Source organism: Corvus kubaryi, unplaced genomic scaffold, assembly GCF_017639235.1.
Source record: "Corvus kubaryi isolate FWS band 111438036 unplaced genomic scaffold, C.kubaryi_AGA036_p1.0 68, whole genome shotgun sequence".
NCBI classification, from domain to species: Eukaryota; Metazoa; Chordata; class Aves; order Passeriformes; family Corvidae; genus Corvus; species Corvus kubaryi.
The window spans coordinates 816,035-841,299 of record NW_024582056.1 but is presented as its reverse complement, the minus strand read 5'-3'; the positions used below and the strand labels follow the sequence as shown (position 1 = coordinate 841,299).

The 25,265-nt window shown below is 37.6% G+C and overlaps 1 protein-coding gene across 3 annotated transcripts in view; it reads left to right on the top strand.

Moving 5' to 3' along the window:
* The window catches only part of LOC121674393 (cadherin-6), a 102,786-nt gene that overhangs the window by 59,854 nt on the left and 17,667 nt on the right, over window positions 1–25,265 (top strand). For all 3 annotated transcript variants that reach the window (XM_042048714.1, XM_042048715.1, XM_042048716.1), the window contains exons 3-7: window positions 14,048–14,342; window positions 15,772–15,891; window positions 17,856–18,023; window positions 19,542–19,729; window positions 21,170–21,423. In XM_042048714.1, coding sequence (XP_041904648.1) covers window positions 14,048–14,342; window positions 15,772–15,891; window positions 17,856–18,023; window positions 19,542–19,729; window positions 21,170–21,423 — 1,025 coding nt within the window. The remainder of the gene's footprint in view (window positions 1–14,047; window positions 14,343–15,771; window positions 15,892–17,855; window positions 18,024–19,541; window positions 19,730–21,169; window positions 21,424–25,265) is intronic.

The following is a 25,265-nucleotide window of genomic DNA, read 5'->3' as shown; positions in this document are numbered from 1 at the left end:
GGCATGCAAACTGAGGTGTCAGAGCACCCATTCGTAGTTCCTTTCCACTTCATGTAGTTTTACACATTTCAGGTCAGTCACTTAAAGCACAGTTAATGCTTCTTACAACTGCTAAAATTACTGACTATGGGAATAGCATAATTCCCACATCTTGGGAATAACAACTGCCAGGGGGTTGCCGGCAAAGAGTTAATGCCTGTGGAAGAAAACTCTTGCATGTATATTCGTGGTAATTGTAGACTCATGTGAGCTTGAGCCTCATGCTACTTCCAGGCAGATCCTGTCAGGATCTACGCCATTCACCTTATAAATATCTGTTATTTTATGTATGGAAATATTTTCTGAACAATTTCCTTTAGAATTTTTAGGCTGATAGTATCACACCAATTACATGTGCTTCAGAGAGAATTCTTTTCTTTCATGAATAATAGATATTATATAATTGGGAGAGCATAGACACAAGTATTCTCATCAAAAGAATTCCAGGTTCTCCAGTCAAAATTAATACACATTCCTAGATAGGCTATGCTGGATCTTGAACCTGAATTGGTGTGACTTCCCCTGTTTTCAGAATTTAAGTACTTTCCCCAAAGACTGTGGCTTTTCAGACATTATAGAAAGAAATATTTTATTACTGTCGCTGTCCTTAGATGCATCTGATTTTTGTTACAGAACTGTTTCAAATTTACTTAAAAGGCTTCTGATTTATTAGTTTTTGTCTACTGTGGATAGTGCTTCACTCTACCAGAATTTTCTGTCTGACTCAAGGCTCTTTGGGGCCTCTGGGCAAAGTGCTGTTCCATATCCCTGAGCAGTTCTCCTTTATTCATGACGAATGGGTCCAGCATAATACACCCACTGGTCAACTCATCAATCACCTGGGTGAAGAAGTTGTCTCAGGACATTCTGCAGAAACCTGGGCTGCTTGCACACAGACATATTGCCCTTCCAGCAAACATAAGAATGATTAAAGTCCCCCAAGAGTACTATGACCTGCGATCACAGGGTTTCCTCCCTAAAGAAGGCTGCATCTGCTTCATCTCTTTGAGCAGACAGTCTGTGGCAGATACCTAATGTGATGTCTTGTGTTGGTTTGTCCTCTTATCCTGAAGATCTCAACTGAAATGTCACCTGTTCCAAAGCAAAGCTCCACCTACATGTGCTGATTATTTGCTAATCCACCTCCTTGCCTTCCTGACCTGGCTTTTGTAAGGGTCTACATCATTCTGCTGCAACATTCAGGTCATGTGAGCTGTCCATTTACAGCTTCACTAATTGCACTTTGAGAAGTACTTATTTGGAAGAAGTATCTTCTCAATGCCAGACTTGGCTGAAGTTTCCCATGAATATTTTTCTAGTTGAAGAGTCTTCCTCAAGAGGGTCCTGTTGAGAGATAAATGTATGACCTTTTATATTGCATCTACTGTCTCACATATCCTTGATTATCTGGTTATATAACACAAACTTCTGTTTAGAAACAAAGTTGGGGAACATGAGAGAATGGAAATATTTTTCCTTTTCCCAGCTTCTGATGTATAGAACTAAATGACAGGGGCATGAAAACAGATTAAAGACTCAATTAAACCTGTGGATATGAATTAGTTTCCTTTTTGTTAAGTCTTCATTTAAATCTGAATGTGGGTTCTCATTTGTTTTAGCGTTTGTCTTTATCCTCCCTTCTTCATCCCCCTTCTTCCTCCCTGACACACACACTTTTATATAGCATATAAAATTCATACACACATTTCAGGGTTTGATTGTCAGCATCAAGCACTCAGAATATCAAAGGGTCACCTTTGTCAGTAAGCAAAGGATGAACATTTGCTTTCAAGTGCATCCATCAGGGAGTAGTCAGAAGCTGTTACTTGCCAAAGAAGCCTGATGTTTTATTCAACTATATCCCAGTAAAAACATTTCTGGATATAAGGCCAAGGTTTCGTTTTGTTTTGTTTTGTAGTTCATCTTTCAGATAGATTCCTCCTACCCCCACAGGAGAACAGAGGTTTTCTTGGAATTAGAAATGTATGTGCTCATATACCTTGATTAAGATGCTGTATTTGCTTACAGTTTAATTATAAAGCATTTTTAAAAGTTCATGATTCCAAAGAAAACATCTTGTCAGTGATTAAATAGATAATTCTGACCAGTGATAAAGAGTAATCAACTGTCCCTGGGTGACTTCCCAGAGAAATCAAAGATAAATGAAGCTGGACATACAATACAGACTGATTTCACTAAATCTACACATCACATAATTTAAAGAATAAGGCAAATATACTAAAATTATTATTGCCGTGCATGTTTGCTGAATGTACTCTTCTAAAAAAAAAAATATTTTCTCCTAATCTCAGGAGAATACCTGCTGCCATTTTCTACTATATTATTCCCTTTTTAAATTGACTAATGCAGTACAGGACAGAGGTCCCATTATAGTCAGTGGAAGGATATTAGGCTATTGGAATTCACTTCCTCTGACTTGGAAAAAAGCTGTAAAGAAAGTTGGTGCTCTTGAATTGTAGGTAATTCAATTGTAGGTTCTAGTTGAAAAATGGGGTTTAGGCATGCATGCCTTCATGAACTCCATGTATTCCCATTGAATGTCATTACAAGTCAGGCACTTAATTTTCTTTAACCTCACATATGAAAGCACACATACTACTTTCCAGGGAATTTTTAAGATACCTCAAAATGCTACTTTAGCTAATATAGCCAACCTTGGAATGCAGAAACTCCCCTGCCTGCCCATTCAAACCTTTGGTGACAGTAACCTTCATCTGGGGCATAATAACAAAAACCTGAGAACAATTAGATTTTCTACCATTGGATTAAGGATAGACCATCCCCCCACAATCTAAATACAGCAAGCTGTGGCAAAGCCACAATATTGCTAATCTTGATGCCAGTTAAATGATGCACAGTCTTTCCATGAACTAACACAGAACAAATTACACCCAAGGTTCTCAAATCATGTTATAATCATTGCATACAGAACTGGACATTGTTAACATTTTACTGCAGGGAGAATGTAGAAGCATCAAATGGTGATCTGTCTAAGATTAGGCAGGAGGACTGTGACAAAAACAGTATTAAAACTTGACAGTGTGTTTGTGGTTACAAGCCTGTCTTTCCCTTACATAGCTCGTGTTTTTGTCGAAGAAATACTCTTAAAGGTACTTCACTGAGTGAACCTTGTTTGTATTTTTTTTATATATACCAAGAAAATCATCAGTGATGTCTCAGACTAAGTTTCCCATTTAGTCTTTAAGTCTCACTGTTGAAGCCAATGACTGACTGCTCAGTTAGGGTGGTAGATTGGCAGTGGTGGCAATATCTGTCTCCTAATACGCCTCGTATAGCTCTTTCAAGCATTCAGAGGTTTGAATTTTCATTCCTGATCACTGAATTGTATACACTAGATAAAATAGTTTTTAAATCTATTCTAAACTTCTGCTCAGCTATTCAAGAGAGGTCTCCTAGTACTTGAGCTAGGTTGTGACAAGTCTAGAGTTGGCTAAGTCATTTCTACTTTTTAGTAAGTGAATGCTAATGTGTAAACTGAAGCAAATCCTCATGTCTGTCAGGTCCTTTTGCTACTCCACAGTTGGAAAACACTAGCAAAAATAAATAATGCTTGCTTTGACAAAGAAATCCAGGTGATTAAATAGATGGACCAAAAGCATAAAATGGATTTTAGACTGCCTTGGCCTTCCTTGAGAGAAGAACAAGATCTCCACGCTTTTGTGAGGGTAATTGCAGAAGTCTGTATGATGATCTATTGTTACCAACACTACTGTTTAGCTGAAGAGAGCTCTTTGATCTTTCAAAGGCATACTGAAGCCCAACTGCTCTAAGTAAAACTGGGAAAATTCATATATACAACCCATGGATTTTTTTTTTTTTTTTTTTTAAGTGAGAGGTCAGTTATTACTCAGAGTCAGAATTGTTTTGAATTCCTTAGAGTCTGAAAGGAAGACTGCGTCTTTCTTAGTATTATACAGTAGTTCAAAGAATAGCAAGAAGTTTGATAAAAGGACATGAAACTCAAGGGCCCATATGTATAGGGATCAGACTTGACACCACGGTCTCTTGTTCCTTACAAATTAAAGACCTATTTGTCTTTGTAAAGGCAAACTTTGTAAATTCCTGCTATAATTTGGCTTAGAGATAAGAGGAAGAGGAACAAATAAAACTGCATTACCACAGAAATGCTAAGTAGCACTCAGCTCAGGAGAACATGGAGGTACCTTTACATGGTTTGTAGCTTTGCCAGATGCTCATTAAGATCTGATAATCAGTTGCCCCCAGAGAGAAGGGCCATCAGAATGAGGTACCTTGCTAGTTTGATGTACTGCAGCACAGGACAAAAGCTCTTGTGCCAGTATCCCTGTTTAATCACAATGAAGAGCAGAAGCAGCTGGGGAGCCCTAGAGGAAGAAGACTTGAGAGGCCCCAGGCAATGTGGAATGGATTGACATGCTCCAACTGATTTTTTGCAAAGCTGATTAGCTGTGGCTGCATGTTTGCACTTCAGGTTAGAAAACCCATTTGTGATTTTGAAGGGTATGTAATAAAGGTGTGAGTCACCAGAGTATGGATGTTTATTCCTAGTTCCATGCATTTAAAAGAGAACAACAGGTTCCCAACCACACTTTGGGCAGCCTGTTCCTTAAACCAAGGATTCCAACATCAGCCAAACTGTAGTCCCTGTCTATCTCAGGCCATGTGGGCTCACATATGGCCCTCAAAGAAAGAGACTTCCAGCTGGCCTGAAGGGTGTGAGCCTGAGGTTCCAAAGTGAAAGAACACGTTACATCTTGTCTCTGGTCCAGTGACGAATTCTTATTCCTTTGCCCTTTATATCTCTTACCCTTTTTATTTTTTTTACTCCAACAGCCTATATTCTTATGGTAGTGACTTTTTTGTATTCTATTTGTTTTGAAATCAAATGCCTCTGTCTTTTATACTTAGTTTGCCTTTCGAGTACCTGGTTGCTTCTGAATCTTGAAATATGCTTAGTGGTTTTTGTTCTGTTCATTTTCTGAATGTGTTCATCTCCACAAAACCAATTTTCGCCTCACTTAGTGTCATTCATTTATAGGGAACAGACTGGCACTGCTGCTTTTGAGAATGAACGTGAAAGTTCACTGACATTTTGATACTCTCAAGAAACAGAAAGACAACATCGTCGTGATATTTTTTTTAATTTCTCCTGTAATTCTTAATATCAGGACAATATGTTTTGCAGATGATACTGCTGTTACTGAACACTTACAGCTTTTTTCGCTGTTTGTAGTGGGTGCAATTTTAGCTTTTTTTTTTGTTCTTCCATCTCATGGCTGCTTTCTTTTTTCTTTTTTTTTTTTTTAAAGCCAATACTTCGGTTAAAGGGTACCCATAAAGAATATTGTTGTTTTACCCTTTGCATGTTATGCACTGAGGTGGTTATCTTAATAAAGCATTTAACTTATGTTTTAATAGTTCAAGTATGGAATTCCCATATCCTGTACTGTTTTTTATTAGTAATATTTCAATATTTACTGAGTTTTTCTGCTAATCTGCCTGTTTGCATGGAACCAGGGCTGATACGCATTTTGTAAACAAGGTGTCTTGCAGATATGTTCTTTCTATAAAATCACAGCCTGCTATGTATTATTATATTAATAGGATTCCACAGCAGAGTGAGCCAGGTTTTGAGGTATTCTTGGGTTTGCTATACTAACTCTTATGGATCAAAAAAGTAAGCACAATCAAATAGACATAGTATATATTTCAGTAACTCCAAAGAAACCAACACCCTAAAATGCAGGAACCTCCTATAATCTCAGTAATTCTTCAGTGCTATATTGCATTAATTTTTATAAATTTAATATTTTCAATCAGGAGTTGGAATACTCGATCCTGATAAATCCGTTCCAACTCAACATATTCAGTAATTCTATGATTCTTGATTTCAGTCTTATCCTTTATTATGAGATTATATAATATTTTTCTCATAATATTTACTCAAATTATGAGAGTAGTGAAAGAGAGCTATTTAAAATGGAAGGAATAAAAACAGGAAAAAAAGGCAATATTCATGAAATAAGAGTTATTAAGAAAAAAATCTAATAGACAATGCATGGTCATAAAATGGAAAGAGAAGGAGCAGGAGAAAGAGAAAAATCCTGAGTGTTTTAGTCAGGAAGAACTAGTCTGATACTGCAATGAAAATAGCAAATCTTTGTACAATCTAACGCAGATTGTTCCAAGATCTATGTGTGTTGTTACAGACAGAAGGCCAATTGAAATGCAGCATTTACAGAAAACCAGCTAGGAGCATCAGCCCTTCTTATCTGGCCTTTTCTTCACTGGCTCTTTTTGGAATCCACTTGACTTGAAAACAAGATACTGATGTTTCCAGGTTTCCAGCTGAGGACTCAGAAGTGCCTATTTTGCAAGCAAAGGCTGTATATAGGCTGGGAGTCTAGCAAAAAAAAAGAGAGCATATGGAATTGTTATCTATAAATGCAGGATGAGGAAGAATATATGTATGTGGGAGGAAGCTCTTAAAACAGAAAAATAATGCTGGCACAAAAACAGCACATCTAGTTCGGCAAACAAGATCTTTTCTGATCTCCATAGCAGCACTTTCTTCAAACTGGAACTGTGTACCTGTTGCACCTCTTTCTTTGCTAGGCATGGTGAGAGCCAAGCAAGATAAAACTACATTAAAAACCTCAAGCACTCAGGAATCAGTCATACTGAACCATATTCAGGTTTACTGTATTAACTATAGTACAGGAACTGTACTTACCATACTAAACTAATCACTTACTGTAGTTAGCCAGTTCAATTATTCTGTAAACTGTGACATCTGTAAGGTCAAGAAAGTAATTAAAAATGAAGACTGCTGATTGTTTAGGATAGCAGATCTCAGGTTAGTGAGGAGATACAAAAGAGTGATAATTTACTTTAGGTACCTATGGTAACAGTTTAAATACAGCCCCTGTGTAAAAGCATTACTCCTGACAGCTGTACATCAGGAACCATGGTGCCTTGATCAGATAGCACTGGGTCTGTTCACATTTCTTTTTAATCTTGTCAAATATTTTTAATTGGTTTACTTTCTTTGAAAGTGGCAGTGTGAATCTTTCTTCAAAGTCTGTTTCTTGATTTTTGAGGCTACAGAGTATAAATCTTACTAAAATCTTCAAATTGCTTTATATAAGAGTGGAAAGGAATCATCTCTTCTAGTTTCTGTAAGCACCAAGATTTGGAATCACTGTAGCATCTTTCTCCCATTGTCTTCCAAACTACTTTTAAGCATCTAGCTATCTGATCATCAGCTTCAGCAGTCTAGCCTCTATCTCTGTCCACTGGCCTCCTCTAAATAGTTCTAAAGCCATTAACTTATTTCAGTTAATTTTATAGAGGAATAAATGTGTCAAAATCATTAATCTCATGTACAGTTTGAAGAACAGTAGCTACATCAGGCAAATAAACCTACTTTTTGCCTTGACTGTCTGGTCAGCTGGCTGTTCCATAGATACACACATAAACCACCACCAACTATGGTCCATGATGGTTCTTCTCCAGGAAGCATGTAGGGAACATGAATAGTACCATTTTGGAGTTTCTAGAGGAGAGGATTTAAAGACAAGGGCCAGAACAGGAAGTAGCCAGCACCATGCAGTGAGGTGAGTGATATGAGGGAGACAGGAGGCTTTGGCTTAGGGCTAAATTGGATAGGGAGGTTATGTGGTGTAGGGAAGGATCCAGAGCTTAGCTTAAAGGAGACCAAAACCACCATGGCTCACGCGTCCACAGGAAATCTGTCATTTCTGGTGATGCTGGATCTCTTCATGGACCTTCTGAAATATCTTTTGGAAGAAAGGATCTTTTATGTCTTGAAATAAATTATTTGTGTATGTGTTTGCCCATGATATATTTTGTGTATATGGAGGTATATGGAATCCATATGTAGTGTTTGGGGGGGGGGGGGGGTTGTGCATTGGAAAGAAGTCTATACCTAAACTTCAGCAAAATACATATAAATATTACCTAATGCACAAAGCCACAGAGTCACCAAGTAGAGCAAAAAGGTTTGGTGCTGATTATTTGAGGATACTAAAGGAGTTGGTTATTATAGTAATTAAGGGGTTTTGTTGATGCTATAGGGGTAAAGAGCCCCAGGAGAGCCAAGGAAGAGTGTAAGGTTGTTACTACTCTTACTATTACAGTATTAGCAGTCTCTTTTTGCATGCTTTGTTTTTTCTGAATGCTTCGGTATTGTGCTGTGAAACCTCGCACAATACATGTAGTTGAATTTGTTCATTATTAGACAGTATTTTGGTGTTCGGATATATTAAATTTGGAGCAAAATCATGTGCTATGAATACTCACAGGAGTAAAAACATGATTCTCTATGTTAGCCACCTACCAACTGCTTGCTTACTATTTTAATAGTTGATCTCCATTAATGTGTTAGGAAACAAAAATGTGACCACACCAACTCCAGAATATCAAGTCCCTCATAAAAATAGAAACAAATAATAAGATGCAACAGGCAGTTTATTTGTGGATAATTGTGGGTTGATGGTTCAGTGTGTACATCCCAAGGTCAGTTGACTTTGATCTTTGCAGAGATTCAGTAACTGCTCTGAAATTCAGTGACAAGCATGTTATATTCACAAAAGGAAAGGGAACTTGGTCTGTAGGGTGAATAGAAAACCATTTTACCCACTGAGTTGCCAGGTATCGTAACCAGCAATATGACATTAGTGGGAGCTAAACTGCAATTTACAGCTGTCTTTCATAACCTAAAGCCACTTCATGAATGAGATTAACTATGCTGTTTAAATCAGCGTTGCAGAATGAGGTAGAGGAGGGGTGTTATTTAACTCTGGAGAATAGCCATGGCCTGCAATTTCAATTTTTTGGAATTTAATTACCACAGCAGTAGAAGTACATTTTCAGTAGAACCTTGTTACAAATATCCGTACTAGGAAGCCGCTTCTCTCTGGTGTATTCCATTTAAACACACAAGAAAGTTAGTGGTTAGTCTTAACCTATTAAAACATATGGGGTCTCACTTCAATTATTCCGTTTTGGTCCTGACGTTTCATAAAGTTTCATATCAAGGTGAATTTAGCATGTTGAGAAAAGGGCCCAAAATTCAGGGCCCAGCCCTGACTGTCCCTGTCCCTCTGCCCAGAGCCCAGGACCCCAAGTCAGCCCCATGGCCCTGCCCCAGAAACACCACAGCAGGACCAGTCTCCAGCTCCCCACAGCCCTGCCCAGGCATCACAGGAGGTGCCCAGTACCCAGCACTGGGGCTGTCCTGGTCACCTGTGGCTGCCCTGCTCCTGTCTGGGGTGGTGGGACAGGCCATGGCTGCCAGGCCTTGCCATCGCCCACCTGGGGAGATGCTATTCCCTGCACCACAGCAGTTTATAGTCCTGTTGCAATAGCACTTGGAAGATGCCCTTAAATTCTTCCCACGTGCTTTGCTGAAGGAATTCCTGAGTGTGTAGAATGGGTCCAACTTAATTTTTTAAATCCTGATAAAGTTTTCCTGGAGTATTACTTTAAAATGAAGCAATGCTACCTGTTGGAGATGAACATAAATGCTGTCAATATATTCAGTCCAGAAAAAAATAAAAAAAATAAAATGTTCATGTAAAAGTACTTTGAGCAGATATTTCATGTCCCTTTTTCTTGATGTCGTGCTGAAGACAGTCCATCTTCCCTTGGATATTCTGGAAGGGTCTGCCAGAGATACTGTGGAGAACAAGGCTACTCTGGATTGTGGCTAATTTTGAGAAAAAAAAACCCCAAACCAAAGAACGACCAGCTCTTACTTTAAAGTTAGTATGTATATGACAACAAGCAGAATGTCTGATACAAGGAGCTATTGCTGTAGTCCTGAGGGCTCTTAAAACACCTCTTCCTTCAGGAGGAATGAAACCTTCCCCATGTCCAGGCATATGTATTTGAATGGTTTGGGCCAGGACATTTGGGAGGAACAGGAGAAAGATAGGGGCTGGAGAGTTTTCTCTGACTGTAAGTCATTAAAAGCAAACCAGATGGTTCACTTTACAGTGGTATTAAAGCAAAATGAGTAAAAGTGTGCCTAGGGCATAGTAAAATCTTTAATTTGTCATTTATCCTCAGCCTTAGCCAGTGATTGATGGACAGTGTCTCAAGATTGTCCAGATTAGATTATGAATGAATCAATTTATTATAATATTAATACAGTGCAATTGCTGATGCATTTACTTTTTATTGCTCTTCACCATTTTGCTTACCTTTTGGGTATTGCTCAGTTCAGCCACCAGTTGAAATGAGCACCCTTCAGTAACACTTAGTTCCCACGGAAGTAAAAATTTTGTCTTAAAGTGGAGTCTTTAAAATATTGGCTGAAGTAACTTTGTCTTGAGGAATGGTAATATGATACAGCCCAGATGATGTGAGTGCTGTCTCCCAAACATTTTATTCTATCCTGTGACTATCTGCCATGGCCCTTTTATTTGACTAACTTTATGCAGAGTATAATGGACACTCTTTTGCAATATGGGTGAGTAAACAGAGTGAAGCTATAATATCTTGTATTGGCTAGCAACAGTCCTGCTAAAAGCATCTGCGGTATAATTTATGCACATACTTCATTACAGCAAACTTTCTTTGCAATGAGGTGTCTGGGTAGTGAAAAATAACTTCAACTTAAAAGGAAAATGGGGTTGTTATTACCATTCATTTCATCCTCATAGCCTCACAGTGGTGCTAAGTTTTATATACAAAACCCATCAACTGTATTTTTAACTACATCTCACCTCCAGGCCTTTCATCAAGACTCAATTTGCACTATTTTTTTTCCTTTAATTTTATTTGAATTTTTTTTTTTTAACCAGGTTACAGTAGCAATTTCCCTCTTCATACAGGTCGCACAAAGAAAATATTACTTCCAAGATAAACTGATGCTTAAGAAAAAGTAAAAGAGAAGATTGTCTTTACCTGGGTAGAACTTTTCTACCAAAGAAAGAGTCAAGGACAGATAAAGTAATCTAAAATAATAAATCTTTCTTCTTTTTTTTTTTTTTTTTATATTTTCCTCACAAAGGAATGTTGCATATTTATTATCTTTGAGAAATGTTTCTAGAGATCTGCTTGGCTTTTTTTTTTTTTTCTGAATAGAAGGGAAAAAAATCCAAACTATTTTGGTAATATAGTCATTGTCCCAGGAATTAAGCAGGTGATACAGGTCTGTCCCACAAGTACTTTATGGTGACAACTATCCTCCTTTACTGTAATCAAATAAATTTCAGTCATACTTTTAGAGACCCTTTGTGAACCAGGTTCATGAGGCCACACGTGATGATACGCAGTAAGTTCATTGTTGGTTTGAAGAACAAGCATTCAGCCAGCCTTAACTCTCTGTGACACACATGTAGGACATGACCTCCCCCAGGTCAAGTTCTCACAGTAAATTATCCACGTACAGGCTGGCTAACTGAGCACTTAGTTTGTAGGAAAGCTGTAAAACTAAAGATACCCAAGTTGGAAAGGTTTATGTCAGAGGGAGCTTTTTTTTTTTCAAAAGTTAGTGATTTAGATGGAGGTCTAAAGATTGAACCTTGGGTGAGGATCATCTCATTCTCAGTGTTGATGACACTGAGATATACTTTGTCTTGGTATCCAGAATCACAGTGGGTCTTACACAGGTGGGTTAATTTTGGAGGAGAAGTGGAAATTTAATAAGCAATTGACATGAAAATACCAAGTTTCCATTTTTAGTTCTTTAAGTAGTCTAGGCTAGTTAAAGAATATTATGGAAAACTATTCCCAGTGGTTCCAACACCTTTTCTATCTTGACCTTTTTTTGCTGCTTTGTTCGTTGAAACCAAGTTTAATTAAAATGGTGACAAAAATGAGCTTGAGAGTTCAGCCTTTACCAAGTCTCAAAACAGCACACTATTCCATGACTCATATGAATTAATAATAGTCTGTTACTGAGGGCTGTTTTTGTGCCATTCTGATACAGACAAAGTTAAACAGGCTTTCAAGGCAGACAGAAGTTGAATTTTTGATGTGAAACAATCATAAAAATACACAGTTTTAAAATAAAATTATTTTCATGCCTTTTCTGTTACAGGTTGCCTTTAAGGAAAGTTCTATTCAAACAACCTATTGAAATTGCATCCTGCAGTAGACTTCTAGTCTGACTTCTGAAGAAGCTGGTCTGATAGATGTTTTTTAGAGTCTGAAGCTATGTTCTAGTAAATAATGTAATTCCTCTAGGCCCCCCGGCCAAGGAAATTGGCTAACTGAATAGGACTCAAGAGACCTGAACTCTATTCCAAATTTCAAGACTAGCCTTCTGGGAAACTTTGTTATCCAAAAACAGAGCAAATGGTATTGACTGGTTTTGTGAAGGGATGTGAAATCTGTTTATGAAAAATTCTGCACAGAACCTAGTTATTGCTATTCTTATTATCAAGAGAAAGGGCTCTGTGCAAAATTACACAGAATACCCATTTTCTCCCTGAAGGAGAAAATTAAGAAGAGCGCTTCAGCATGTCTGCTAATGATTAACCATGCCAAAGTTACAATATTTTGCATTATTGGACAGTCTTGGAATGTGTGGTGACAGAGAGTTTTACCCTTAAAGGCAGAGTTTTTGCATGGAGAATGCTTTCTCTAGGGATCATTGGCATATGCACACACAGTGGAGCTCTGTGCCACCAAGTGTGTTGTCTGTGGATTTCTGATCTGAGCAGAAAGTTGGAGGAATCCCAAAACATTGACCATATGGTCATGCTGGAGGCTGCCCTTCCAGCATGGTAGGGGCATAGCCAGGCATTGCTGGAGTCTATGCCAAGATTTTTAAATCTACAAATCTTTCTGTCCTCTGCATGCTATCCAGCAATGCTAAGTGCTTTGCAACACGCTCAACCAGGGGGGTTTTTTTCTAACTTTTATTCAGGAAAAGAGAAGCAAAGAGCTGGTTGAGAAAGTCCAGCTCTTCTGACTCATAAACATGTTTTCTCTATGAAAGAAATTATTTCCAGGAATCTGCTGCCTAACAGGTTTTTTTTTCCCATTAGTTTCAGTACCTATGCTCTTTGGAAGCCATTTTAATGTTTCATTTTGTTAAATTTTTATTTTCTATAACAATAAAATAAATTGTAGTTGAGTAGCCTGCATTTTAAGGCCGGGGGAATAAATAAGGCTTTATCGAAGGAATGCCCATAGGGGTATGATTTAGTCAGTTACATGTTTTGTGCCACTCAACAGCATTTCAAGAGATGTGGAAATCATCTGGGGAAATAAAAGATGATGGTTTGGGCAGTTCATGCTTTGTATGCTAATTGCCATCATTCTCTTCTTTCCCTTTCCTCCACCATGTTTCAGCTTTGTCCATGCCCCTTTGGATAAGGCAACTGATCACTTCCAGTGCTGTAATGGTCTATTATACCTGCCTGCCTCTGCCCTTAGTTTGCCAGATCTGTGAATGCATGTATTTATCTGCTGTTTGTATATGTGTTTGATAGATTATTTTATTGTACACTATGTGATATATTACATAATGTCCATGGGGCATAAGAGCCAAGCACCCGGAATTTAAACTCAAGAAATAGCTTGACTGGCCACTTTTTAATTCTTTGCTTACTTCAATTCCCAAATCCACTGGTTTTCCACTGTAGGATATCATTGCCCTATATAATATTCCTAGTATTCCACCTAAGCCACTAGCACTTGGATTTGATTGATGTATATTTAGCTTGGGAAATTGGTCTGCAGCTTCACTTTGTGGTTATCCTCAGGCAATTTCTTACAATATTGCAGACCATTTCAGTTCTGACATCAAGACACAACTCTATCTACTCACTGCTTCTACTATAGTATCAACTCATTTCCCAAAAGCAGTGTACAGCCTTCTGGCTGAGTATTACTGATAGGAAAGCATATATCATGATATCAGTTAAAGTATCTAGAATTGTGTCCCAAATATTTATTTATTTATTTTCCTTTCTTTTTTTTTTTTTTTTAATTCCCATTTCACCACCAGCTGCATTCAGACCAGGATAAAGGAGATGGATCACTTAAATACATCCTTTCTGGAGATGGAGCAGGAGACCTCTTCATTATCAATGAAAACACTGGTGACATCCAGGCCACAAAGAGACTAGACAGGGAAGAAAAGCCTGTATACATACTCCGTGCCCAGGCTATAAACAGAAGGACTGGAAGACCAGTGGAACCAGAATCTGAGTTCATCATTAAGATCCATGATATCAATGACAATGAGCCAATGTTTACAAAGGACGTTTACAATGCCAGCATTCCCGAAATGTCAGATGTTGGTAGGTGCTAACTAATAACTGATTTCAGTGTCTGGTCTGGCGTCTTTCTGTGGAGTTATTGAAGAGCCCAGAGTTTACAAGTGTTGAAGAGAGACATCTGCTGTTTGAGTCTGGAGTAATAGCACCTCAGACATTTAAAAAACATAAAAATCCAGGAAAATAGTGGCAGCGATTTGCTGGAATAAGAGGTGTCAGCTGGGTATGCTCCCTCTGTTTTAGCACAAAAAATACATGTTGATACTGTCTGGTTTAACGTCAATGAAAGTGAGTCGAGCTCCTTTACGCAACCCCAGAGTTTAACACACATTGTTAATATGGTTTAGTAGCAGTGTAGTAATACGGTATTCCATGGTCACCTGTGTCGATACCACTTCTAGATCTGTTCAGCAACCCTTCTTTAGTTCAGGAAAGTAAACAAAATGGAAAAGGGTAGGTAGAGAAGGGGTTGTACACATTTCTGTCACCCACTGGTTCTCAGATATGCCATTAACTTCCTATAACCTTTGTTGTTCTTTCCATTCAAAAAAAAAAAAGAGCTCCAGAGTCCCTTGAAGTCCACTGAAATATTTCTATTGATTTAAAATATACTGAGCTGTAAAAATCAGTTAAGACAAGAAAAAGAACTTCCTTGGAAAATTATTTTAAGATGGGATCTTTTCCTGAGAAGTTGACAGGTTTTGATTCTTTGATTCTTAGGGAGATGATTTTGATTTCTTTGTCAGAGAGCAATGGATGGTTGAATTCCAAGAAGCACATTTCTAATTTGAAATAATGTCCAGGGAGAGAAGCATTAATTAATCATGATCAAGAATGAGATTAAAATAAAGCTCAAGCAATATGAAAATAAAGACTTTGGGGCATACTCTCTCCCCTCATTCATGGGACTTGTCATGTGGATGAAAACTCATCTGGTGAAGTGAGAACCTAGTATTCACATTTTAATATGTGAACACCGTATTCACAAATGGTTTTAAATGCCAAAATCTAAGCTAACTTTTTGTTTCTTAACACTTTGCCTAGGATTCAACACCATTTCTTTCTCTAGAAGACACATGAAAAACTGTATTTACATTCCTCTGTCAAATACATTACGAGCATGAGTAAATTTGCAAAAGTATATTCTAGACCTAGATTCAGATTCCGAATGCTTTCAATATCTGGAGAAGGGTGCATTTCTGTTTCCTTCATGAGAAACACGATGAAGGATCCACATATCAATAACTGTGTGTTTGAATGAGTTGAGAATAAGACAGGTATCATTTTGAGTTTATGTCCTTCATGAACAGAAAAAATTCTACAAAATAAGATATTTCTAACTTCCTGCCACAAGTCTAACTTGAACATGAATTATTTTTTTCTCTACATCATAAACTGCCTTGGCCGTGAAAAAACCTAATAATTTTTATTTTTTTTTAATATTTCATTGCAGGTACCTTTGTTGTGCAAGTCACTGCAACTGATGCCGATGACCCTACTTATGGCAACAGTGCTAAAGTTGTCTACAGCATTCTCCAGGGACAACCATACTTCTCCGTTGAATCTGAGACAGGTCAGGGGACCTTATCTGTCATTCTCTGACAATGTCTGTAATTCAAAATGACATGCTAAGCCAAGCTAGGATATATTAGTAAAAAAACTTTGAAGAGATTACATCTTACTCAGTGCAAAATCTGACAAATTTAATAGAGTGATGCATCTGTAAACATGACAACTACAATATTTTAATCTTACCAGCAAAGTCTAATAAATACAATTAGTACTGGATGTGAATCAGTTTTCAATCATTTTTAACAAGCAGTGGGTACGGAGACTGCAGTGGATGCTTAAATTAAACCAAATAGGTTGGCTTTTAGATGAAAGAGAGCAACAGGTGGGTGTGGAAAAAAGTGCTTAATCCTCATAGATCTTGATAATGGCTAAATTAAGACTAAGGGTTTGTTCAGGTGAGGTTTTTTTCTCCGTCTGCTTCTTCAAAACTTGTTTAAAGTAATCATAATTTCTGTACATCTGCAACATATCACTTTAATGCTAATTTTATGAAAGAAATCTTAATTAAGAGTAATGATGGAAGAGGTAAAATTGACTGTTGCGCTAAACTAGAAGATCACAAATAGAATCCCAAAGTTCTGAGTTCTGTTTTTGGAAGATGTTTAAATTATACACAGTGACTCGAATTTTTAATGGTCTGACTAACAGACAGCTTTGGAACCTGTGCATGTACAACATACATATTCTGTCTGATTGGATCTGGTGTACCATTGACTACCTGAGAATATAGGTAGTCTCTTCCCAAGCTTTCTGACTAAGTTTTCCAAAAAGAAACAAATAATCTCAAGAAACTCCTTCAGTGGAAACATCCACTGTGTTAGGTCGCTGGAAGCTTGGGAAATTGGTTGTCCTCAGCATGCTTACAGGAAAGAAATAGATTATCCCAGGCAATCAGGTTTAGGATTGTTTCTTACATAAATCTTAGAAGCTCAGGCAGGGAGAAGGAAAGAGAGACTGTATGTCTCAAACTGAAACCTGAGCTGAAAGGGTGTGCACAATTCTGAAAAGGGAGAGAGCCAAGTTCAAAGGGAGCTTCCCTTCAAGCACAAGGTATTGGATAACACAAGCCAGGATTTTTGCACTGATGCACTTTTTCTGACTTTGACAGTACAGTATGTGCTCTTCCAGACTTATAATAAGGATAAAGTAGCTGGGAGTTCACCACTAATAAACTTCTATCGAGAGGTTTTTATGGGGCACGGGAAGCTAAGTAAACCACAGTCTTGATCTTCCTGCCATGGAAATCAATTGCAGAACTCCTAGAGTGAAACACGTCTCTTTCAAAGCCACTGTGAATTTTGTCATGGATTTCCGTACTTGAATTTCACCCCTTTTGCCTACAAAGGAGTCAGTTCTCACCTTAAGAGACCCAGTGAGAAGGCAAGCATTTTGCTTCATGGTAAATCTGAATGATTGAATTTCAATAGGAGTTGGCTTTATAACTGATACTTGTGCCTTTGAAGAAGGAAGTGACTGGCAAATCGTTTCAATCGATGTATAAATAGAAATATATATACTCAGGCATGTTTGGATGCTCATAATGTTCTTAATTAATTTTGCTTCTTCCATTTAATGTTGTTGCACTCTTTAATGGTGTCTTGCTGAAGTTAGCTCTTCTTTTTTTTTACCACATCTGTCAAAATAATGAACAAACAGCTTTTTTCCAGTTCAATAAGAAATTTTAGCATGGAGCTGAAAGAGGGTAAATAGTGATGTAAAATAACACAGCTCACAAATAACTAGAACATCTTTCTGTGGGTACCACTAATACTGTGTCTGTCACGTAGGCAGTAGCCTGAGATGTGGCATGACAAGTCTGTAATTTAATGAACCATCTCATAACAGTAAATATTTGTACTGGACAAAGTTTACTTACTACACAGAGATTGTTTTGTTCTTTTAATAAGAATTTCCATCAAAGTCACTACCTGTGAACTCCCCACTCTTTAATTTTCATATTTACAGGCATTATTAAAACTGCTTTACTGAACATGGACCGTGAAAATAGGGAGCAATACCAAGTGGTCATCCAGGCTAAAGACATGGGAGGCCAGATGGGCGGATTATCAGGAACCACCACCGTGAACATCACATTGACTGATGTAAACGACAATCCACCTCGCTTCCCCCAGAGTATGGAATATTTACATTCCGTGTTGTAACACTAAAATGGACAAAAAATGGTTCTTGTTTTGTTTTTTGTTCACCTTAGGTGTTGTTTTTCCATTGTGAATTTATTGAGTATCAAACTTCCTTTAGGAAAGCAAAAGAGAGCACATAACTAAGTAATAGCATCATGCCAAGGTTAATTGCTGTAACTGGGAAACAAATATTTAATATTTTTACTCCATTTGCAGTTGACAGTCTTGAGAGGTGAATTAATGTGCAGAAACAGCTTCCGTTTTTCCTACCTGTTAAGTAACTCTGATCACCATGATCTGTATTTCTTGTTTGCTATTATTTCTTTCAGACTTTGTGATTGATTGCAGTTTAAGGTATCTGTTGTAATCGAATATATTTAAGTTTTGAAATAAATGTATTTAAGTATGCAAAAATACCCCAAGAGCAAATTCAGTAGAAATGAGTATTTGTAACCAGAAAGCATTTGCTTCAATGAATTTTCCTATATTCTTTGCATACAGAAAGAAAAGCACATACATAAATATATCAGGTATTTCTGCCTATTTACTTCCCCTGTCTCAAATAATTCGGTAGATACACGTGTGATACTTATGGGAATCAATTGAGCAAGCTCTCTTAGAAAGTAATTCCTACTAATGACCATTCATTGCCTTAAGGGATTCAAAGTGATTCAGCTTTCATCCTCTTCTCTTTCCCTCTCTTTACCTCCTTCTTTCTCACTCTATTTTTTTCCTTTTTTACTTTGTCTAACCACTGCTCTCTGTATGATGTGTGTGTATCACAGTGTGTGTCAAAGTCAAGAGCAGCTGTTACAGAAAATAATTGCAGATACTATCAGACAAATCAGTGAGCTTTGGCAGTTAAGTCGCTGGGAAAGTTATTGGAAGCAACTTGTCATTTAGGTTCAAAGTCTGTTCTTAGCTGTGGGCAAAGAGTTTCCATTTAAATTAGAGCAACTTAAGAAGAAATATAGCACTCTGCCCCCAATGAGTTAATTATACTTCTCTGGGCATAAGCGTCTTCAATATAAAAGCCAAAGATACAGCTTCATAATGCCAACATTCCACAAGTAGCTTTTTTCAGACAAAAATTCAATGTAGTACATTTTTAATAGGCATTTGAGCTGGATTCAGCTTTAGTGTTACTAAGCTGCACTGGCTTCTGACAGTTCTTAATATTTGCCCTTTGGCCTCAAGACATTTTTCGTACACAATTCTGATATGGCCAGCAGAGACCATGAGAACGTCCAGAAAGGGACATCTGTTGCTAAAGTTACATGTTTGTAGCAAAGCAAAATGCCCATCCTCCATATGAGAAAACAGATAGGAAAATTAGTAACTTTTATCCACATGAAAGTATGGCAGAAGCTGAAGGCTTTTGCCCCAGGAAGGCCTGTGGACACAGTGACTCACAAACTCACGTACACATGCCCACCCTGGCAGTGGACTGAGAGGTGGTGTCCAAAGCACGTTGAGACTGACTAACCAGATTTCCCTCTCTCTGCTGCAGGCACGTACCAGTTCAGAGCTCCTGAGTCTACACCACTCGACTCCCCCGTTGGCAGGATAAAAGCTAACGATGCTGACGTGGATGAAAACGCAGAGATCGAATACAGCATCACTGAGGGGGATGGATATGACATGTTTGGAATTACCACAGACAAGGACACACAGGAAGGAATTATAACTGTGAAAAAGGTACACATCTTAACACGCTTAATCCCAGCCTCTGAAACACCGGTCAAACCTTTATCTAGCACATACTTGTTTTTCATTTTTAGTGCAACATGTCATTTTTGTTAATTTGAACTCTATCTGTTGGGAATCTCTACATTACCTATGTAAAGTTTCTTTTATACAAGCAATTGGTGTCCGTCCTCTTACACCTCCTGTACTAAACCAATGCACATACTTTGGAGGACCTGAGAGAGTAAATTACCTAAGGAGTGTGATGCAACTGAGAAAAAAATTCTACAGCCTGAACATACCCACAGAAAAACTCAAGGAAGCACCACCATCCAACTGTGATTTTCTCCCTATGATGCTTAAAGGATCTGCTCGCTTAGTAGAAAATACTGTGTTAAGACCACAGAAACAATGAGTATCACATGGCCTATTTTGCATTATCAGAGGATGTTGAATAGTGCAGCTATAATATATTAAAGTATATAGACAAATTTCTTTTGACTCACATTTTGTAAAAATTTAATAAATCTATCAGCATGCTTTAGAAAAAAAAATCACAGTGCCTTGCGAGATCACAGTGGACATCATCTACTAGGTTGCACATTGGTTGTCAGAAAAGGTTTGAGAAATATTGTTTACAGTGGGTTATCAGGCAAACTTGATAAGGTTACAGATATCATCCTTCATCAGTTCAAGTTCAGTCATCACTAGATAGACATTGTGTAGATTTTCCGAGCATGCACTTGCTTGTTGATATCAGTACGACACCTGTCATTGCTTGTTTTTTAGGAGATGCCTTCCAGGGGCTGATTATGATATCAGTCTAACTCCGTTTGTATTTCTGTCTGTTGCTGACAGAAGCTGTGAATCTTCTAAAATGGAATGGAAAAGCAGGGTGACTACTCTGTCCCCACATTTCTCCCAAGTAGTGACAAAGAGTCTCTAAATACTGTTTCTTCATAGTTTTAACAGGGTGTGCTGTAGTCATAGCCTATCATAAAATCATGTTTGGCTTTGGCTGTAGGTGGTCTTGGATATCCAGACACTAGATGTCACAGTGTTTCATTTCAGTGATGGAATGCCAGTATCTAAACAAGCAATACCTAGAAAATCTTCCCTCCTTTAGTGTGTGGTGCTTATGGGCACAAAACAGATAAGAAATCATCAAAATGCCAAAAATGACAGAACAACAGACATGAAGAGTTAAGGCTATATGAGAAAACTACTTGGTGTTTAGGAGTTCCTGGCATAGAATTCCTTGAAAAAGTAGTTTCTTCTTAATGTATTAGCTGGGCACACTTTCTCCTTTCTTTTAGAATTTTAATTCCAGTTCAGGCTCCTGTTACCTAGTAGAGGCCTCTCCACGACTTCCCACCATTCATCCTGCTCATCTGGCTGAGAATCACAGCAATCCCCACAGACTTCTCAAACTCTGTTTTTTTTTCTTCCCAGGCACTGGATTTCGAAAACAAAAACTTGTATATTCTCAAAGTGGAAGCTACCAATACTCATGTGGACCCTCGATTCCTGTACTTGGGGCCATTCAAGGACTCAGCTACTGTCAGAATTCAGGTGGAGGATGTAGATGAACCCCCCATGTTCAGCAGACCAGCATACATAATGGAAGTGAAAGAAGATGTTCCATTAAACAGTGTAATAGGAACAGTAACTGCTCAGGATCCAGATGCTGCCAAGAACCCTGTCAAGTAAGCATATACTAGTTCAGCTTGTCTGTAAATTTTTTACAGCTTTAATTTTGCTTTTATCATGTCAGCACACACAAAAAAATCCTCACTTGTAACAATGTGAATTGTAGGGCATGCTTGAATATGGAGTATTTTACATAGCAAATGATCTCTCATGCTTGGGCATGTTTAGGTATGTGTGAATGTTTTTGCATGGCTTTTGCAGTTTGAATTGCATCCTAATCTCTTCAATAACTAATGTATGGGGTTATTTCTACCATGAAAAATTTACTGCAAAAAGAGCACTAAGAAAATCTTAGTATTTTCCTTCCACTTTTAACATTTTCCAGTGCAGCACAGTGCATCCTCTTGGCTATATGACAGGGTGGTGATTCAGCAGCCTTTTCTTCTTCCATCTGTCCAGACCTGCTTAACAGAGGCCACATTTATCTTCTCTAAATTGCAAGTAGAAATTCCTCAAAATCAGCTCATGTGCACACACAGGCTCTGATCTCACCTATATCAGTGCAAGGCTTGTAAGATAAGAGTCAGTCTCATGAGCTTCATAAATTAAACTTGCCATGAATCAATAAACTGTTCTTAGTGGAAGTGGAGGAAATGTTAAGGTTGGAGTAGCTATACCTAAGACTTCTTTTTTTGTAAATTGTGTATTGTTTCAGTGCATGCTTAATGTGCTTAAGTCATACTGGATAGAGTGCTAAAGAACTTTTAAATAGTTGTGTGCTTTAATTAAAGTTCATTGCTACTGACAAGGCAGCCAGAGGAGGAATTGAAAAGTGCAGCAATATTAAATCCAGGTCAATTTTCAGCAGGTTTCTGAGTTGGGCACCTTGGAAAATCAACAGTAGCCTTTGATCATAATAGAACAGTGCAGGTTTAATAAAAATCTAGTCCATCAATACTTTACACTTCTGCAAACTACTGTCTTTCATCAAGATATCTTAAAATGATGAGTAAGTTTTAAGCTCTTAGCTCATCTTGTGAAAGTGGTAAATATTATAATTTTAATTTCCTAGATAAAGATGCTAATTCTAAAATGTTTCTGGCAGAAACTCTCTCTATCTTCAGTTTGCATAGCATGCCCTACACATGAATTCTAGTTCAAGACTATACCTTCTACCGGTAATCAAGGTTTTTTTAAATTTGTATTGTGACACGCAACAATTACATGCCATTCTGGGCCAGCAGAGCTCAGTCACTTAAAGAACAGCATAATGTTTTGCCAACTTTGGTGAAGCCCCGGGACAGAATGTACATCTTTTGTAGCACATTTTCATGGACATGCTAGCATGAAGGTGAAAAATTAGTTGGGGTGACACGCTGGCCCCTTGCAGTCTTCACTGGAACCTGCTTTTTTGTATCTAATGGTGCTGGAGAGTTAAGGGGAGTGCTTCCCTCCTTCCCTGTGGTGATAACTACAACCATTTGCATTTCACATCAGCACCAGCTCCTAATTATAAGTGATTTACAGTGGATAGGGACTATGCTGTTCATTGTTGAGTACTGCCTGCCGGCTCTTTGCTATTAATTGAATGTGTGTGCTGAAACTTACCTAACTTTCAAAGGGCAGTTCTTAAATACAGTATAAGTACTTTGCATATTTAAGTACTGGATAGTTACTGAGCAAAAATTAGTAGAAGTGTCAAAACTGATGCAGTGCAGCGGAAAGCTTGTCTACTTTTTACCTTAATAGCATGCCACAGCCAAATGCAAGAAGAAAAATAAAAATGAGAAAGAGGTTAGAGTAATAGAAATAAACATAGCAAGAAAAAACATGAAAATCAGTAAGAGAGAAAGGAAATCAGCAGAGAGCAGTAGCCTGAGAGATGTTAACTTGCAATAAATGTGATTTTATGGTGCTAATATCTTGGGCATCTGCTAGAATTTAGGGGCATGGGTTGAGTCTGCATCTTTTTGACAGGGTAATTTTTTTTTTTCTATCATGCAATAGAGATGCGAAATCTGATTTTCACTCTGAGCTTCGGGGAAGATGCAATTAGACTGTATATATATGACTTGTCACTTGCTTGTCAATTTTTCTTGACAGTTAAAAATAAAATCTTTAGACACTTGATATTACATTGAAAACCTTCCATTTTCTCCTCTACTCGAGTGAAGATTTCTCTTCTTAAACAAACTGAGCCCTAACTCTGTTAGATGAAAGCCCCTTTGATCTTCCATTAAAGGAAACCTTCACAATATCATTATGAAAATGCATTATGAAAAATTCACACACATTCCTTCCTGACCCACAAATCTTCCTGACTTGTGGTTACATTAGACAGCAAGCTGCTGAACGTCACAAGACAATGAAGCGATAGCAAAATGAAGCGGATATCTGCCCTGGCTGTAAGACTGCATAACCATTTGTGACCTGTGTACTGGTAGAGCTAAATTGCCTCAGCCTAAGTCTTATAAGTAAGTTTTGCTCTGACATGACATTGAGAAAACACAAAAAAGCACCAGTACATGTTTTGCTATATTTGAATGTGTCCATGTGTAGTAACATTAGCACACTCCCGAGTAGCACTCTACTGTCCAGCTGTGTTATAAAACAAAAGTTTTGCGTTCTACTTGTGTTTGATCTACACAGAAATAATATGAACCACTGCATACTGATGAAAAAATAATGCTGAAACTGGCACTGCTGTATTGTACATCAGATCTTTTAAAATTGTTAGCTGAGTTTTTTTGCTATAGTAACTCCTCAGAGGCATAATGAAGTTCATCAGTCACTGGAACTGTCTTCCTGCTGTGATTTGATTTACTAAAGTACCCCAGATGAAAATGATCTGCAAACAAATGTAAGGCTAAATTTTGTTTGTGTATTTTACTGACAACATATTTGCATGTGTTAGATTCTTTTACCCTTCCCTTCTTCCTGTTATGTACAAGGAGAGACTGGAGTCTGCATAGATACTTTTTAACTTCCTAGCTTGTCAATTCTTCAAAGCTTGAAAGAGATGAAGTCCTGAAATCTGACAAATACACACCAGTAATTTCATTAAATAAATGTAAAAATTAGTTTGATGTTGTCTACTTAATTCCTACTAGGTTGTGATCCAGAAGTCAGAATCAGCACCAGTTCAACATAATTAAAAATCCTTGATCAAAAGAGACTGGATTATGCAAACTGAGAAACAGAAGTGACAGTCTACCTTATTAAAATCATCCTTCTAGACCAGATTTAATGTTATAATTGGAATATACTTTACATGCACTGGCCTTGTATGTGTTTTCCTTGGCATATGAAGAAATAAAATTAACATTCCATTAAGAAACTGTCTCTGCTGGTTTTATTTTTATGAGTTTGAGTTTCTGCTGTACAAATGACTGAATATACATACGGCTTTACAAATACTTTAAAATTTGTAATATCTTGAAGAAAAACTCTTCAATGTTACAACCCTGGTAATCTTAGAAAAAGTCCAGAACTTTTTTTTTTTTTCCTTCCAGATACTGTACCAGAGATTGAATTTGGGAAATCTTACAAAGATAGTGATTGCAATACACCAAGGCATTAAAATGTGCTAAGACAGTGAGATATTTTAAGTCCATTCAAAATATGAAGCTGGAGTGAAAGTAAAATTGAAGAAAAAACCCCCAATGAACAGACAACTCATGCCTAAAGCTAGTTGCTTATTTAAATGTCTTGCTGAATAAGAGTCTGAAACATAGTATTACAGTTAGCAGGAACAGCTAATCTATGGAAAATCCTGATATTTCATTTCAAAGAAGAATACAGAATCTAGATTTAACTGCAAAATGGAAATGCCAAAGTATTACAGCTGAAAGATATGGAAATGAGCTACAGAATATCTGAAAATAATTGAATTCAGAAG